This window comes from Tenrec ecaudatus, chromosome 14 (genome assembly GCF_050624435.1).
Source record: "Tenrec ecaudatus isolate mTenEca1 chromosome 14, mTenEca1.hap1, whole genome shotgun sequence".
NCBI classification, from domain to species: Eukaryota; Metazoa; Chordata; class Mammalia; order Afrosoricida; family Tenrecidae; genus Tenrec; species Tenrec ecaudatus.
Window position 1 is genome coordinate 118,310,413 of NC_134543.1, and position 17,762 is coordinate 118,328,174.

The window sequence follows — 17,762 nt, forward strand, 5'->3', positions numbered from 1 at the left end:
GCTGAAGATGTCACCTATATAGCCACAATTGCAATACCAGATCATGTCAAAAATGATTTTCTTTGTACTTTTGATGCTAAAAATATATATGTATCTTGGGTTACTAATGCAGCTTTGATGATTATACTTAAAAGGCAATCCTGCCAATTATGTGGGGGGGGTTCAATTATGTGTTTAATGACCAAATTTTAATTTAATCAGCTTTGTTTTGCGAAGGCTGACAACCATGTGCAAAAGAACAGTGCTGTAGTCGCAGAACAGCACAGACTTCTCATCAGGCGGATAATGGGCTTTATCGCATCTGTTTATTTTTCAAGCTTAGAGAAGTGGACCTCAAGTTTCCAGCTCACTAAAGGAGATAATTGTGCCTTCTTCACGATGTCATGAGGGTATTAAGTGCCTACCATGTACCTGGCATATCATATAATAGATCATCAGTAACTATATATTCCTCATTTCTTCCCATTTTTGCCATGACATCCCCAAATTTAAAAGAAACTTAACAATTTGTTTGTATCAAATTTTGCTGAAAAGTAAATAAAATTTGAAAGTATAAGAAAAGCCAAGTGTTAACAATAAAAGGGGAAGAAATAAGTTAGCTGGACTTTTACATTTCTATATGTGTCTGAGGCATAGAGAGGAGGCCTGGTAGTTCAGATTGGGCTTCTAACCACAGGTGAGCAGTTCAAAACCACCAACCACTCTGAGGGAGAAAGAGGAGGCTTTCTATTCCCACCAAGAGTTAAACAGTCTCAGAAACTCACAGGGGGCAGTTCTAGTCTGTCCGAAGGTTGCTAGGAGACAGAATCAGCTTGATGGCAGAGAGAGAGCTTGGTATATTTTAAATCCTAGTGTTCAGAAAAGCATCCATTTCCAAAAAAGGTAGAGCAAATGCCTTAAAGCAAATTCTGCTTCCTAGAATTCCTTCTGATTATTTTTGTTTTTCAGACTATCATAAGTCTGCAGTTTATTTTCACCTTTCTCATTTTTTGAATGGGATCTCGAAGGGAGATTTCTTTTTTCTGGTTTAATTCCTTATTTCTTAGCACGGTGTTAGTATTTGCAGATATGGATCATTTTCTTTCTATGTTGCAGAAGGTGTAGGATTCTGAAGTCAGAAACAGGCGCTTTAGAAATTTTATCATAGCAAGTCTTTCCTGAAAAATAAACGTTGAGACAAATTCCAGAATGCCTTCCTAGACCCAAAGACCCAGTGTTGTGTTCTTGTTCAGTAACTTTTGAAACATCTTTTGAACATCAGTTCCTAATTCGCCATCAAATGCCATGCCTTGTTCATTGAGAATGTAATGGAGTTGCAGCCCCATACAGAGGTGGGTGACACAGTTACGTTTCTTTTTTAAAAATCATTTTATTGGGGGCTCATACAACTCATCACAATCCATACATACATCCATTGTGTCAAGCACATTTGTACATTTGTTGCCCTCATCATTCTCAAAACATTTGCTCTCCACTTAAGCCATTGGTTTCAGCTCCTGATTTTTCCCTCTCCCTCATGAACCCTTGATAATTGATAAATTATTATTTTTTGTCATATGTGACACTGTCTGACGTCTCCCTTTGTGTTGTCTGTCCCCAGGGAGGAGGTTATATGTAGATCCTTATAATCGGTTCCCCCTTTCTACCCAACCTTTCCTCCATCCTCCTGGTATCGCCACTCTCACCACTGGTGCTGAAGGGTTCATCTGTCCTGAATTCCCTGTGTTTCCAGTATGATGTATGTACCAGTATACATCCTCTGGTCTAGCAGATTTGTAAGGTAGAATTGGGATCATGACAATGGTAGGGAGGAAGCATTTAAGAATTAGAGGAAAGTTGTTTGTTTCATTGTTGCTACACGCCACTCTGCACTCCTCCTCATTCACAATAATATGATTTTTTTGTTCTTTGGTGCCCAATACTTGATCCCATCAACATCTCATGATCACACAGGCTAGTGTGCTTCTTCCATGTGGGCTGTGTTGCTTCTCAGCTAGATGACCGCTTGTATGTTACTTATCTGTTTCTTAATCAAATGCACCGTTCTTGGACTGTTTTCCAGTACGTGTGTTTTTTACATAGAAGTAGTCACAGTTAACAAAAAATTAATTTGTTTTTTTCTCTTTTCTTTTTTTTAAGTTACATTCCCATTTTATATTTCACTGGCTCCCCTCATGAAGGGGCGGAAATGTGGAATTCATCTTCCCCTTCCCTTCACCATAAGTAAGGCACTGTACTGATTCTGAGATGAATCAATAGTCACAGAGTTCCAGAAATTGATACCTTCCTTTCTACCAAAAATGTAATTTTGTTTGGATTGTGACATTTTAAAAATTAATGTGAAAATGTTAAGTTTGATAATTAAGGACATCACTTGAAATGACATCCTAAAATGTTTTCAGTCCACAAAGATCACTAGGGACCATGTATAACCATGTTGTATTCTTAAAGAATAAGAGCACTAAATTAAAAAAGTAAAAATGCTGAAGATGGCCAAACTGAGAGGTATTTGGGTATTTTGAATAGAAGAAAGGATGACAAGTAGAACTTCCTGAGGATTGTAGAAATGAGTAACTTGGGAGCCTGATATAAAGCCATTAGAATAGAGAGAGGTCAAGGATTAGCACTGTTAGAGAAACAGCAAGGTGAGAAGTAGACTCAAAGGAAGTGACCCGTGGGAGTCAGTGGGATAATAAAGTGTTAATAGACCGTTATCAGAGGCATTTAAAAGACTAGCAAGAATTCTAGTGTTTCTCAACACTAGCTTCAGCTGCACTTCTGAGCAGAACACTCCAATTCTTGAACATGAATCAAGATAGGTATTTGCTTAGCTTCCCTGGCAAACAAGCATAAAGGGCACACAACAACTGTACATACTTAAAGAGTTTCTTATTTCTGGCTGGTAAGCTGTCTCCATTTGAAGTCAGCGGAGATACAAAATTTCCAAAGTGGGTGATTCATTCTTCTGACCCTACAGGTCAGACTAGCAGAAAAATCTTAGTATATAAAGGGAATGGCTCTAGAATCCATTCCGAAGTTATATTCGGTTTGGTAATTGAAAGATTTGCTTCATGTGCTAATAAGAAGAAATAGCTACTGTTGGTGCTGACAGTGAGCACTGTTCAGAACAGTGTCAGAATTGTATCAGGGTAGATAATAGGCTTTTAATCCAAACTTTAGAGATCCTCATTTTTGTGAGGAGCCAGCAATGTCTCTGATCTGATTCCAAGTCAAAGAGCTGAAGGAACGGCACCAGTAAGTGAGCCCTCTGGATTCAATTGTTTGCACGGATACTGTTGTACAACCACAGGGAGGTTTGCTATTTTCTGACTTCCCCATTCATTTTTAAAGAAGGTTGTGGCTGAATTTCATTCAGAGGCAACTAGTGTTGAAGGTCTGTTGAGCTCTCCAGCTGCTCCTCATTCATATCTCTGAGATCCTGATGTACATGTGTACGATGGATGCTTTTCAACAGATGTTTGGTTGAATTCTCTAAATGGTTTTAGAGTGTTAGCCTATTGTTGAAGTATTCTTTGAGATGTTCCACATCATCAGAAGAGCTTGTTTATTTACCTAATACTGTTGAGCATTTTTAAGTATGGAGAAGAACAACTACATTTTGAAATTCCAGATTTTATCCCAGAGAATATTTGGGACTCTGGATTTCATTCCAAGATATTGAGATGTTGAGAAAAACTAAGTAATTTGTTGACTTGAAATTTGTCATCATTGCTTACTTCCTTTACTTAGCTAGTAATATTTTTTACTTTGAGAAACCATTTGTTTATACATATGTAATATCTAATTCTTGGATAGGTTCATGATTTAACTCGAAACTGATTTTTTAAAATATAGTTAGCCCTTGGATGGCATCCAATCTCGCCTTATGTTTATATTCATTGACTAGATTTTAAACAAGTTTTAGTGTAGACCATTAAAGTCCTTGTCTTTTTCTCTGTATTTATTTTAATATATATAACCCAGTCTACACTATGTCAACATTTTAGGAGTTTTTTAAAATAGTTTGGTTATATAAATTGTTTTCTTGAGAATTTGCTGCAATTTTCTTGTCTCTTTTTTAATACATGTATACTATTTCTCCTCTTCCTCAGTGCTCTAAAGGGCCGTGTAGTGAATATATTCTGCTTTCTAGGCGAATTGGTCTCTGTTGCCACTATCAGCTCGCTGTTGTAGTGGGAAAACAGCCAGAATACTTTGTATGGAACGGAACGGGTTGTGCAGTAGACCTTTATACAAAAACATAATGGTGGGCCACATTCGGCCCACAGGCCAGTTTGCCACCATGGCGTGGCTGGGTAAATGTTGGACTGCTAACCACAAGATCAGTGGTTCACAACTGCCAGCCACTCTTCAGGAAACAATTGAGGCCCTCTGTTCATGTCACTATTTACAGCATCTGAAACCCTCTGTAGAGTATGCATTTAACTCAACTCAATGGCAGTGGCAATGAGAGTGCTAGACTTAGAGAACACAATGCCTAACTGTAACTGTTCCTGTGAAAAGCAGTCTCAAATAAATAAAATTGGAAGAAAAAGAGCAGTTTGAAAGAGAAACAAAAATTGAAATTAAATCATTTTATAAGCTTTGTTCCCTTATCTTTTAAGTCCCTGGCCACTGGGATGCAGTTTATTTTATTGACAGACTTTTTAGGAATTTGATTTGTCATAGCCTAAGGACATCAAAGAGCTCATGGGAAAATCCATTATCTTCTCATTCCATTATTGTACAAACTTCTTGAAGCCTATTCATAAAAAGTTAGTGTTTGGGCATCATCTTTTTAGGAATTAAATATCCTTAGATAATAATTAGGTCAGGGTATTTTATGACATCAAAAGTAGCCCATGAATAATAGACTTATTAGCAACTATTTTTATGAAACAATTAGGTGTAAAATACTTAAATGATCTTCCTTTGATATTTGAAGCCCTAGTGGTGCTATGTGTTAGGTGTTCGGCTGCTATCCCACATGGGTCTATGGTTCATCTCACCAGCTACAGGGTTTCCAGTCTTCAGAAACTCCGTATAGGGTTGCTATGAGTCAAAATCAACTCATTGGCACCGCGATTTGTTTGGTACCTTGACTATAATTTTTTTTCCACTTAAATTTATACTTGTGCCCAGTCACCATCTTTAGTCTTATTCCAGCTTTGTCATAGAACCCCAAGTTAAGAGCATTTCCTAGAAGCTTGGGAATCAATTTCATGATTGTGAAACAGATTCCATTGATTTGTGTGACATGTCTCTCTGTCCTAAACATAAAATTAAGATAATCTTCCCCTACCATGACTAGAAATTATATTTAACATTAATCTCTAGAGATTTAAGTGAATATTTATGGTTCTTATACAGTTCCCTTCATAGTTTTCATGATGACTACTATAATATTACAAAATAGATAAGAAAATATGAAAACTTCTCAAGTTTTCAGATATATTTTTGGTAATTTTACAAACTAACAATACTTGACATGATTTGAAAGCAACTTACCAGAATCCTTTTCAGCATTACCAAAGATATTTTTCAGTAGTAGAAACCAGTCATTTGGATTTAGATGAGCAGCTCTTTGCCACTACAATAGACTTTATTTAGTGGGTCCCCAGTGAGGAGCACAGGAATCACTTCTGTTAGAGTCAGTAAGTGTACAGTATTGTTGTTGGTACCTGCCACTGACTCAGCTCCAACTCCTGGCAGCCTGCTTGCTACACAGCGGACCATTTGGGTGCTTGATGCTGTGCCATTCATGAGCAACAGTGCTGACTTAAGGCTATTGTTGTGGCTGCTTCCTACTTGGCGTACCTTCCAGCCAAGGATACTCATCCGCCAGCATTATATCAAACAACATTCTGTTGTGATCCAGAGGTTTTTCATCAGTTAATTTTCAGAAGTAGACTGATAGGCTTTTTCCCTAGTTTTAGCAGCATTTTTCCTGCCCTGGTGGCTGTAGTGGTTTGGTTACACGTTGGACTGTTAACTGAAAGGTCAGTCATTTGAAACCACCAGCCACCCCACAGGAGAAAAACGAGGCTTTCTATTCCCGTAGTGTTACAGTCTCAGAAACCAACAGGGGCTATTATACCCTGCGTTATAGGTTCACTCTAAGTTGGAACTGACTTCATGACTGTGAATGAGATGCTGGGATGAAAGTTCCACTGAAACGTGGTCACCATGGGTGACCCGTTGGTATTTGAAACACCAGTGGTGTCAATTCCAGTATCTCAGCAACACACAGCCCCCAAAGTGCAACACACTGACAGACAGGTGGTAGTTAAGAAAGGCTCCCTGTTGACTCCTTAATTCTCCATCCACTGCTTACTGAAATTTCAACAAAGCCATATTGATTTTACGGGCATGGTCAGAAATCTTGTATTGTCCCAGATGATGATTAAACATAAGGTACCTGGCCCCTAGATCAGATTGCACATACTTAAAAAACCAAAATTATTCATGAGTGATTTGAAAAATGACAAAGGTATAAAATAATTATTTATATATTGGTAAGATGTCAGTCTGTTTGATTTCTTTATGTTTTTACATTTTTTGTAAACATTATATAGCTCTTTAAAATAGATATCAGCTATGAGTAAAAACTGTCCTACGCAGTGGAAGTGTATAAGTAACCCTTTATTTAAGAGACTTCATTTGCCAGCATAAGTGTTATTAGAATACAAAAATATTTGGATTCTTAGATTAGAACTAAGAAGTTTTCGTTATGTTTTTACATACCATGTTTTAGATCTGCCTTTTATATGGAACTGGGCTTTTGATTATTTCACTTTTAGATATGATTATAAAAATACCGTCACTGTAAGGTAGGAAAATAATAATTTATCAAGGGGTCACGGGGAGGGGATGGGAGAGGAGCTGATACCAAGGGCTCATGAGAAAATAAATGTTTAGAAAATAAAGATGGCAGCATCTGTACAAATGTGCTTGATACAACTGATGCGTGGATTGTTCTAAGAGCTGCAAGAGCCCCCAGTAAAATGATCTTTTAATTTAAAAAAACACTAGGATGATGATGAACCCTGGGTAAATATGTGCTTGGGTCTACAGCAGAAGTTCTCAACCTGTGGGTCGTGACCCCTTTGGGGGCCAATGACCCTTTCACAGGAGTCGCCTGGTTCATAACAATAGCAAATTACAGTTGTGAAGTAGCAACGAAAATAATTTTATGGTTGGGGAGGGGGGGTCACCACAACATGAGGAACTGTATGAAAGGGTCAAGCAAGGCATTAGGAAGGTTGAGATAGTCATTTGGCATGATTTAATCTTTCATAAGACCTAACAAATTATTTCGTTTACTAAAATAAAACTACCCCTGCTATCTAAAATATCAAACATTTTCACTGGAATTCTTACAATGAATTATGACAACACTTCGTTTTCCTTTTCATCAGATATTCCAAATGGCAATTAAATAAAAATAAAATGTTATATCTTCGTTAAAAATAAAGATTAATAGACAAAATATGTTCACATCAATAGGCAATCAGAATTAGGGGGTAGAGTAGCTAATAAGATGTTGTATTAGTAGAAGGCAGTAAGAAAATCTTTGAACTAGTTTAATAACTTCACTTTTCAGAAATGGAAATGTAGGCTCAGGGACATTCCTGACATTCACCAAGCTCTCGTTTCCCTATAGAGATGCAGCCCGCACCCCAGTCCCCATCTCTTGACTCCCACTGCAGTGCTCTTTTGGATGGTACCCAAAGACCGCATAGCCATTCGGAGCCTGAGCTGCCTGTGGAACAGTGGGAGAATCCTGCCCTTCTAAGACATGTGGTGTAGAGATACACAGAGCAAATTTACTGGTCTTAACAAATTTCTTTTAAAGTTTTATGTCAGGAAAAAATGTTAATGAAATATCCTTGGTAAGTTATGAACTTCGAGTTTCTAATTAAAGGAAATGATTGGAGGATAAAATATGAAATTTTGTGTCAATTTTCCAAACTGTGCTGAAGGGTTCCTGTTGTTGGGACAACGCGTTGCCTTTCCCTGTGAAGATTCCACTGACACCATCATCTCACCTGTTTATTTGGCTTCCCCCCTCAGATGTATTTTCAAGATGAATTATGAGTTGGATTCTGTTGAGAGTGGGCACCAGAGTTGTAAGAAATCATTCTTTCAAGATGATCTTTTCCTAAATTCAGGGTCTGTATGATTTCCTCCAGTGAAATATTGTGATGGGGAACTTTTTCTTTGTTATTTGATTACTGCAAATGTGAGGCAGGCTTAATAATCTGGTTACTCACAGCCACCAGGAACCACAAGTTTAAATACTCAGAGATAGGAAGGTCTAAAAAAAAATTACTACTACTAGCAAGAGTTTTTCTGAAACAGAAACCTAGATTGAGGGTCAGAAATACCTCAATTTTTAGCATTTAATTTAGAGCTTCAGCTTGCAGATTTTTTTTTAATGCCTCTGGCTAAAATACAGCTGTTACTTCTGCTTTCTTGCTTCTGGTATGTTTCAAAGAGTGAAAGGAAGTCTGGCTTTCCAGTTCAAAAGGAAACAATCGTACAGGCAAGAAAGGGATGCCAGTGTCTCCTCACTTGATCCAGAGCACTGTTGACCCAAGGGCTCAAATGGACAGTGAATGCTCAGAAAATGATGATGGCAACATGTACAAATGTGCTTGACACAATCGGTGTCTGGGATACTATAAGAGTTGTTAGCCCCTCGAGAACATTATTTTTAAAACATTTACTTTCGACAGAAGCTATTAGAATGACAATTTCTCACCTTCTGGTTGTTGCTGTTGCTCTGGTGGCCTACGAGGTGGGGAGTACAGAATCTCGGCCCGGTACTGGACGCCCTTCACCGTGCCGGGGTACCGGGTCCCTCTTCCTAGTCGTTTTTTCTCTGGGCTCCAACACCAGCAGGCAGTCCTGTGATTATAGAGCCATCTGCAGGAAAATGATCACGTTGCAACCTAGTTAATGATTCTCTTTACCGTGTTACTTCAGTTGGCAAATGAGAAATGACAAACTGAAGTTCATGGGAGGAGAGAAACCGGACAGCCAAGAGATGCAAGCGTTAATAGGCTAGGTGGACATCTTCAAGCCCCTGTCACTCCTCCCCACCTTTAATTTTTTTAAAGAAACCTGCTTTGGCATAGTCAGTGTGTGAGCAAAAGAAACATGCAGTTTGCTTCAGGTTTTACTTAGTCTTGGTAATTACAGTTCTATCTCATTTGAATTAGTGTCTAATGATTGTTCGAAGCTTTGTATGATCTGTCACTCCCGTTTGCAGTGATGTCAGAGGACTATTATTTATTTACCTCAGAAGTACATTTATTTGCCTTCTCCAGGAGATACAGCAGTGTTTAGACATCCTCAGTATAGTCAGATGGTTGTCAAAGGGGAATTAAACAAGTGTTCTTTTCAAATTTATATAGTTCATTTTATTCCCATTGGTTATACAGATAGGTTTCTTCTTTAATCATTAAGCATTATCAAAACTCATGTTAGCTGGGGTTTTTTGTAAAGAGACAGTAAGAAATCAGGTTTTCTGTGTTTTGTAAAGAGACAATAAGAAATCAGGTTTTCTGTGTTTGAGACAGATGATTTGATTTGTGAACTATAGCAGGTGTTTTAAGCCTGCTTTTAGCAGCGTATGTTTGTGTGTGTAAATGCTTCTCATTTCCAGCCGATATCCAAATAAACTGTGTGCCAGTAATCAGACCACACTTATATATCATCTAATTTTAATAAATCTGATTATTGGTCTGAGAAAGATCTAGTTGTTCATAATTAGAGCATAATTGGAACAGTTAACCTGTAGATGTTTATTCATTAGAGTAAAAAATCATACAATGAAGCCTGTGAATGGTAAGATCGCTATACAGTAGATAGGCAGCAGAGAAAGCCCACTTAGTGGTGGATTGATAACAGCAAGGTGAGAACAGTGTTGTTGAATTAGAAGACCCACTGTTCCATACCAGTAACACTGTTAATGTTGAATACTAGTGGATTTGTTTTGAGAAGTAGGCATTAATTCTGTGGGATTTTTATACTCGTGTGGCAAGCTGCATAAATGAAATTTTCTGTCGTGAGGACATTTAAAAAAATGAGGAGCTGATACCAAGGGCTCATGTAGAAAGAAAATGTTTTGAGAATGCTGATGGAAACAAATGTGCTTGACACAATGGATGGATGTGTGGATTGTGATAAGAGCTGTAAGAGCCCCCAATAAAATAATTTTTTTTAAAGACCAGAAAATCAACTTCCTGAGCACTTGCAGATCATTATATAGTAGAAAAACCTGCAGTCTAACGTTTCAATTATATTGGAATTTGGGTGTCTGGTTTGCAGTTATTTGGGCAGACCAGGCTATCTAAAACATTTTAGAGGCAGTATTCACCCATGGGTCCCCTCTGCAAACTAACTACTGGGGACAGAGAGGCGTCTTTTATTTTGAATATGCTTTTTAAATTATTTTTAATCTATCCTCACTGCCAAACAATTTATTAGTCATTTACTGAGTTTCATCCTTTAGGAAAAGGACGACGCTTCCGGAAAATGTAGAGTTCATTTGCAGGATTACCCTCATGTGAACTTCCAAGTTTGGCTCCCTCTGTCACTCTTAAAGCCTGTTTTCCAAGAATTGATGACTTAGAAGTAATTTTGGAACTTTTCATGAAGAAGTCTGGGAGGGGGTTTTTGATTCACTTTTCCAGCCAGATCTCTGGGCTGCTTGGGACTCTGGAATATTGCCTGTTTGTTTTAGAAGAAAAATGTACAATAAGGTTAACTATTAGCTGACCTTAATTAATTAAATCAAATCCAGTAAGTTAAAATTGTCTCTGGAATACTTTTTAGAATTTTAAAATACTTCCTGAAGCATTTTTCTTTAGGATACTTAAACGGGAAACAAATGGGGGTGTTAAAGTGATCCCAAAGACAAGGGTAAAGTTGAGCTAATGAAACAGATAAAATGCTGCAGGGTAATCCCTGGTAATTCTGCAGTGCTCCAAGGAAGAGCTGTCTCCCATCAACAGAAGAAGAAGGAGGGAATGTTTACCTAGTAGTCTGGAATTGTAGCTGAGGTTGCCAGATAGCCCTTACCTGCTAGTGTGTTTGAGAGCATCTTCTCTTCAGTTACAGAGTAAACTGCTTAGGTAAGCCGTAGTGCACAATGCAGCTGTTTCTTGCCCAATTTGGGTCTGTGGTTGTTGACCTCTGGAATGGCAATGGAAGTCATATTCTGAAATACCTGAAGGGGCAAAAAGGCAGATTTGAAAATGAATGAAATAATCCTTAAACTGTTTGCTAACAAACGTGATCTCAGTGTTTTTGGACACTTTCATGGATCACAGTGTCAGTGTTTCTAGTAATGTCCAACTTACTGTTTATTAAACTCAGTGATTTTCATTTTCCTGGCCTATATAATGTGAATAGTTAGCCAGATCTTAAGAACAGCACGTGATTGTGTAGAACTGTGGATAGAAAAAAAATACCAGATAAAAAGTGCATGACAGCTCTGAGCTCCTGCGCAGACTGCACGTCTGCCTGAAATCAGGTTTTAGAAATTGGCCCTGTCTCCAGCTGACTCATTTTGTCCGACTGAGGCACAGGATTAACCCTTGACATGGTCCTTGGGAAGAAAGGGGGGGTGGGCAGTGAGGCAAAGATTAAACAACTGCATTGACTAGAGCAGCACTTGATCCATCTAAATGCATTTTTCCCCTGTAATACGATTCTCCTTAGGAATAATATTGTGTTGCAGCTGTTGCATAGATTAAATTAGATGTGTGGGTTTTTTTGTTGTTGTTATTATTGTTAAAAAATACTTTTGAACAAAGAAATAAAATGACTATCATAGAATATAATTTGCAATTATGGTAAAGCAAATGGCTATCTAGATCAAGCAATTGTAGTTTCTTTCAAGCAATGCAGACTTCAAAAGCACAGTATTTTGAAGTGATAACCTTAGAAGACTTACCACAGAATACAAGTAATGTTTTGGAACATGTATTCAGATTAACACATTTACTTGATTGAGGAATTGATATAATGAGCATCATTAATAATCACTAGTATTTGTGATATATTTTTGCTTTTGAATTTCTACATCCATCTGTAATTTAAGCTATAATCTACAAGACAGTGTAGTGGGTTTTATTTATTTTTTGTGGGAAGTGGAAGTCTTTACAAATGAATGGATTTTATACTATGTTTTTGATAAAGGACAAGAAGTAGCTGTGGAAGTGTTTAATTTCCCAGCTTTGTTTATAATATTATCCTTCACATTCAGATTTAACAGCAAATCTTATTTGGCTTCTAATAAACTTGATTTGAGAGTAATGGAAACATGTTATTGTTTGGTGTTTTCATTTCTTTTTCACCTGAATGCATGACTATTGCCTGAAATATACCACATAATTGCCTATTAAAGACAGAACTGAAAGCGAAGTATTAAAATATCGTGCTTTCATAACCATGGTCTGGTCTGCACTAACCAAGGTGCTCTGTTCCTCTCTCTTCTGTCAGGCACCAGAGAAATCAGTGTAACTATTCCAGGTGAAAGTTTGTTGTTGTTGTTGTTGTTTTTAATGACCAGTAGGGTAAAAAAGTTTTCTTGGGTGGGAACGGGATTTTTCAGGCAGAAACTGCTGTCAGATGGTCAGTGTTTTGTGGTTTATCTCCCATTCCTCAAAATATTCTGGTCATAGTATTTTTGTTTCTTTTTAAGAGTAGAGAAAAAGAAAATGTCATTTAAATGATTGGCTTTTTCTTTCTTTTTTTAAGAGTAGCTTTTCTGTCGGTAGAGAAGGGCCATGTAAGACTAAAGTTTACCTGACCGGTTTCGAGGCATTGCGTTGTTAATTGTAAATCAAAGCTTTTTACACAGTTCTCTTAAGGACTGAAATGGGTCTTTGTGGTCTCTCAGGAGGGAGGCAGTTACAAACCCCTCTGCAGACTGGCATTTTAATAGTCTCCTGTATGGTGATGTTCTTTTGCAGCTGCTGCTTAGCCTTTTCTATATCTGGAGGGTGTGGAAATTTTATTGTTGTTCCGATACATTGTGTAGTTAGCTGGACTAACTGTGTGATTTGGTTTTATGATTATAATTTGGTCAATATGTTTCAGAAGAATGGATTGGTTTGGGGTGGGTTTTGTTGTTTGGTAGGTCCCTTTAAAAATATTTCTTAAAAGATTTCTGCTTAGTGAAAGATGCCTTAAAAATGAAAAATGTTCCCTTATTTTTTTCTGAATACCTCTTGTTAAAATATCCAAGGTATAGGAAGAGATGGTACAAGGAGGTTCTTCTTTTTGTTTTGTTAAGGAGGTTCTTAATAGGAGTAAAGGAGAGAAAAGTTGATATATTCTTGGTGTGGGTTTGGATTGTTTGTTTGTTTTTGTTTGTTTATGACTTGTTAGAGTGTATACTAGTATACCAAAAGACAGATTGGAAAAATTTTAAATAAGTAACCTTGTTTATGAAAAACATGCATATCCGACAATAAAACTTTTGGACATATGAACAATGAATTTTTTAAATCTAAGAGATGTGTACTTATAGTTTTCCCTTATTGGAAAACCATTAACATAAAATATGAATACATAGTTTTCTTTAAGAGCAGTAATGAACTTGGAGGAAAAACTTCTAAGAACTTGAACTTAGTTTATCAGCTAGAGTACACATTCTGTCAGCTCACCAGCCTTTCTTACTTTACATAAGGAAAAACAAAACTTTTTTTTGTTGGTTGGTTTTCTATTTAATGTCTGAATTGCTAAATATATATTAGATGTTCTAAAAGGTTGCAGCCCATTTAAACTTTTTCTTTGTGCAGTGAATAAGGACATCAAGGAATTTTAATACTGAAAATATTATTAAGTGTTTGCCATTTAAAAACAGATCACTTTAAAAGATCACTTGTTTTTTAAGTTTGGTGTGTTTTTGTAAAAAATACTTTTATTGGGGGTAAGTTTGTTTTTTTCTGAACTTTTTCCATGAAACTTCTTTCATTTTCAGAATTATTTTGATAAATTATATATGTGTATTTGTTGTAACTAGTTAATAGTACTTACATGATGGATCCACTTTCTCATGAAGTGACTTTGTACAAGGCTTAACTGTCTAGGTCCTTCTGGTTACATATGATTCAAAGTTTCCAATTCCCAATTGCTTGATCATGTGTTTATCAAAGTTGGAAGCAACATTAGATCCTGCCAGATGGTAATGTTGCTAGAGGTGCAGCAAGTTAGATTTCCATGGCCACAGTGCTCTAATTTAATTAAAACTAAGAACAGATTAACAGGAGATCTGTCAGTTTGCCTTCCTCTGTAGTCAGCCTAGGTCCCTCTCCCTCTCAGTCTTTTTCCTCCCCTCCCTCTTTTCCTGTCTTTCCTGGCCCCCTTTCTCTCCCTCTTTCATCTCTTCTCTATCTCTGCCTCTCTCACCTCCCTCCCTCTCTTTTCTGGCTCCCCTCCATCTCTTCTCTCCTAGTTTCACCCTCTCCCTCTATCTATGCAAAATTAATAATTTCTTGGGATAGTTATTTCCAGGGCATAGCTCTTTTCTTTATTTAGCATTTGTTAGATGACTTGTATTTTTTATACTACCCCAAAGTCTGTCTTATTGGTATCCTCCACCAGTACAAGGACTGGATAGAAATGGAAAGAGGTTACTTACAGCTTAAACCCTCCCTCTGTGCTCTGTGAATTGGTTCAGTCCTATTTTGCATAAGTTCCTTTGAGTAGATCCATGTGTGGAAGCGTAGTTCTGTTGAAGACTTACTCTCTGGTTGCGTGGATGTATGTCTGAGAGAGAAGCTGTGTGCATTAACTGCAAACTAGCATTTTCAAAACCAACATGTATTGTGCTTATCCTGTCCCTGGAATGGGTAGCAATTCTTTGATGTATTACTACAATGGGAAAACGGTAAGCTTTTTTTCTTTGTTCATATAGCTTCTAACAGGACTGTTTAACAGAAAGCTGTATAGGTTAATTGCTTTTTACTAAAATCTGGGGAAGTTTGTTTTATTCTTTATGGCAACCCATTTAGATTGTAATTATACATATCTATACATATGTATTACAAACTAGTGCCAGTAAAGTTGTGGCTTTAATATAGTTTGTTATTTATTAGTTTTCTGGCGGCATTTGTTTCATTTTTGAAAATAGTACAAAAATAAGCTCGAATTTAAGCTTTTCGAACAGTGAAATTAAGTGTATTTATTTTCATATTGTTTCTAATAAATAATCTACAGGAAATATACACACATGTAGTAAGGATTGTTTGAGGCTTTGTAGAAGGAAAGAAAAGATGAAAGTCATATCGGATATTTATAAAAATAACAAGTATGAATCTCTGGGAATGATTAGAGAAGCAGTCAGCTAGTAAGGGCCGTATTTCCTGTTTGGAGTTTCTGGTCGAGAGCCTGACTTTGCTGGGATACCATCTGTTTCCAATCAAAGTAGAATTTTGACCCTGTACAGATTCATAACATAAATCACTTTTTTCCAAAAAATGTATTTATATATTTGCCAAAAAAATTATTCCTGGTCGATTTACAACAAATGGTTAGGTGTTTTTCAATCATAATTTTCTATTTGTTTTCGTTGATTATCTAGTAATGTATATTTCTGCAAAAACTCTGAATGTAGGTATTCCAAAAGAGTTAACTTCTCTGGAATATTTGGTAAGAGTTATCTTTGTAAGATATATGATAAGCATTATTCAAAATGTTACATGGCCTTGGGTTAATGTCAGGTATTTTGTGTTTTCCTCCACAGCCTCGCCCCCTCCAATTTTTTTTCCTCCATTAAGTGGCTTAATAAGGTTATGGTAATTTCCATCTCTTTCCCCCACCCCTGGTTTTTGGCTGGAGGTAGGGACATTTTCAATATTAATGCTTTTTATTACAAAGAAAATTTAATTACATTCTTCTAAAGTAAATTAAAAATCAGCTGTCGCCCCTTCCTATTTACCACTTGAGCACATTTTAAAGTGGCCTCTGGCTCTAACTGGGGTGACTGAGGATGAGTACAAACTTTCATCCTGCTTTGTTTGATGAGGCCTCTTTGGTTGTAAACTTTTGCGTAAGTTTTCTTAATGGTGATAATCATTCCAAAATAACCTTCAACTCGTTAAAAATATGAATTGAGTTGCTTGCATGATCAGAGAGCTTTGAGAGAGAACAAGAGTGGTGGATGTCCGTGGTTAACATGAGTAAATTATTCATTTTCTACTAATTTCTTGCCAGCTGTCTTTCAAATGTGAAACATTTGTCCTTTCCGTCTATAAGTAAAAGAGTGTTTGAAGATAAGATAATAGGTGATCCTGTGTACACGTGTGTATGTGTGCGTGTGTGTGTACGCAGGTAGGATTCAGAAAAATGAATTATAAAAGACCCTTGAAGAAGAGACACTGTAACTCAAATTGAGTTTAAATTGTATTTTGTGCCGGCATAGATCACTCTATTACAACATTCTTCTTTGTTCCACACCCGCGGGGCGGGGGCGGGGGTAGGTGCTTTGATCACATGAAGTACTTCCAGGCTTATGGTAGCGGGCGTAACTGTTGTGGTATAGAGTGTGCCTGAAAATTGATAGCCTGTGCTTGATATAGGTCAAAGTTGATTTTTATGTTCTTAAAAAATACATAAGGAGGTGACATTATCTCAGTGTCCAGAATCTTGGGCCCTGGCCTTAGCATCGTTTTATTATTTTTTCACTTACCTGTAGGTTTTTAATTATTGTGCTCTATATATAACTCTTCAGTGGCCATGCAGCATTGTAGTCAGAGCGCATAAACAATGTGCAAGCTTTACACTTCATCCTAGAACATGTGGAGAAGTAGCAATGACGTTCCAAATGCTTGTATCTATCCTCTTTTAGTGTTTTAGGACTGTAAGTGAAATATACTTCCTCACTTGAGTTGTGGTATTTTTGTGTAGTTACCAAAGTGAACAAACAGGTCGAATGTACGCTCGCTGCTCAATCCCATTTTGACGTGTTATTTTAAGATGGTAATACAAGCCCACATCAGAAATGCTAGTAACCTTGCATTGATTTTGTGTGTAGCCCCCTTTGTGGGTGTTTGACAGGGCAGTCCGCGTCTCACACAGGATGCTGCCTTACCCCTTGGGCTCGCTTTTTCCTTTCCATTTTCTAGTTGATTCCATATACTTAATATGTTGGTGGTTTTGAATCGGAAGAATGACCAGACTCTGGGGAAAGAGAAATTAGAGAAGATCCTTTCCACATTCCTTACCTGAGGTACTGTGACCAGCTGTGCTGTTGGCAGTAGCACAGGCCTAGGCATGTGTGCACGGAAAAGGAAAGCTCAGGATGTGTTACACCTGCATCTCCCACTATCAGGTAGAGGTTTTGTTCATCATCCCCATTATGTTCTAGTTGTGTCGTAGCACGTAGGGACCCTAAAACAACTTTGAATACTATTTAAACTTTTTTTTTTTTAAGAAAGAAAGTTTTGTTTCTGAGCCTGCGTTCCTTCTCACTCGTATGAATTGGCTCCTTTAAGCAGAAGGTAAAGGTTCCTGTGTTTTTTCATTCTGAGGGTTCTGTGCTTTCAGCTTTTCCTCCCATTTTCAAGGCCTTCACCTGAAGATGCCACAAAGCATTTCAGGTATAAATTGCAACAAGCAGGCACGATGCTCTGGCTTTTCTTGAGGCTTCTTTCAGGTTTTGGAGACAATATAGAAACCAAAGATTTCAAACTCAAGCTAGAAACTAACTGTGAATTTGGGGCTTCTTATGGAATCAGGGAAAC

General features: G+C 37.3%; 1 protein-coding gene across 7 annotated transcripts in view; it reads left to right on the plus strand.

Moving 5' to 3' along the window:
- The window catches only part of TCF12 (transcription factor 12), a 349,715-nt gene that overhangs the window by 273,756 nt on the left and 58,197 nt on the right, over positions 1–17,762 (plus strand). The window contains exon 1 of one of the 7 annotated variants that reach the window (XM_075531949.1): positions 14,770–14,908. The exons of 5 other annotated variants lie outside the window; for them this stretch is intronic. In XM_075531949.1, the coding sequence (XP_075388064.1) occupies positions 14,840–14,908 (69 nt within the window). In that variant the 5' untranslated portion in view covers positions 14,770–14,839. Of the gene's footprint in view, positions 1–14,769; positions 14,909–17,762 lie in introns of those variants that run through there. One more of the 7 variants, XM_075531950.1, reaches the window with a different exon arrangement.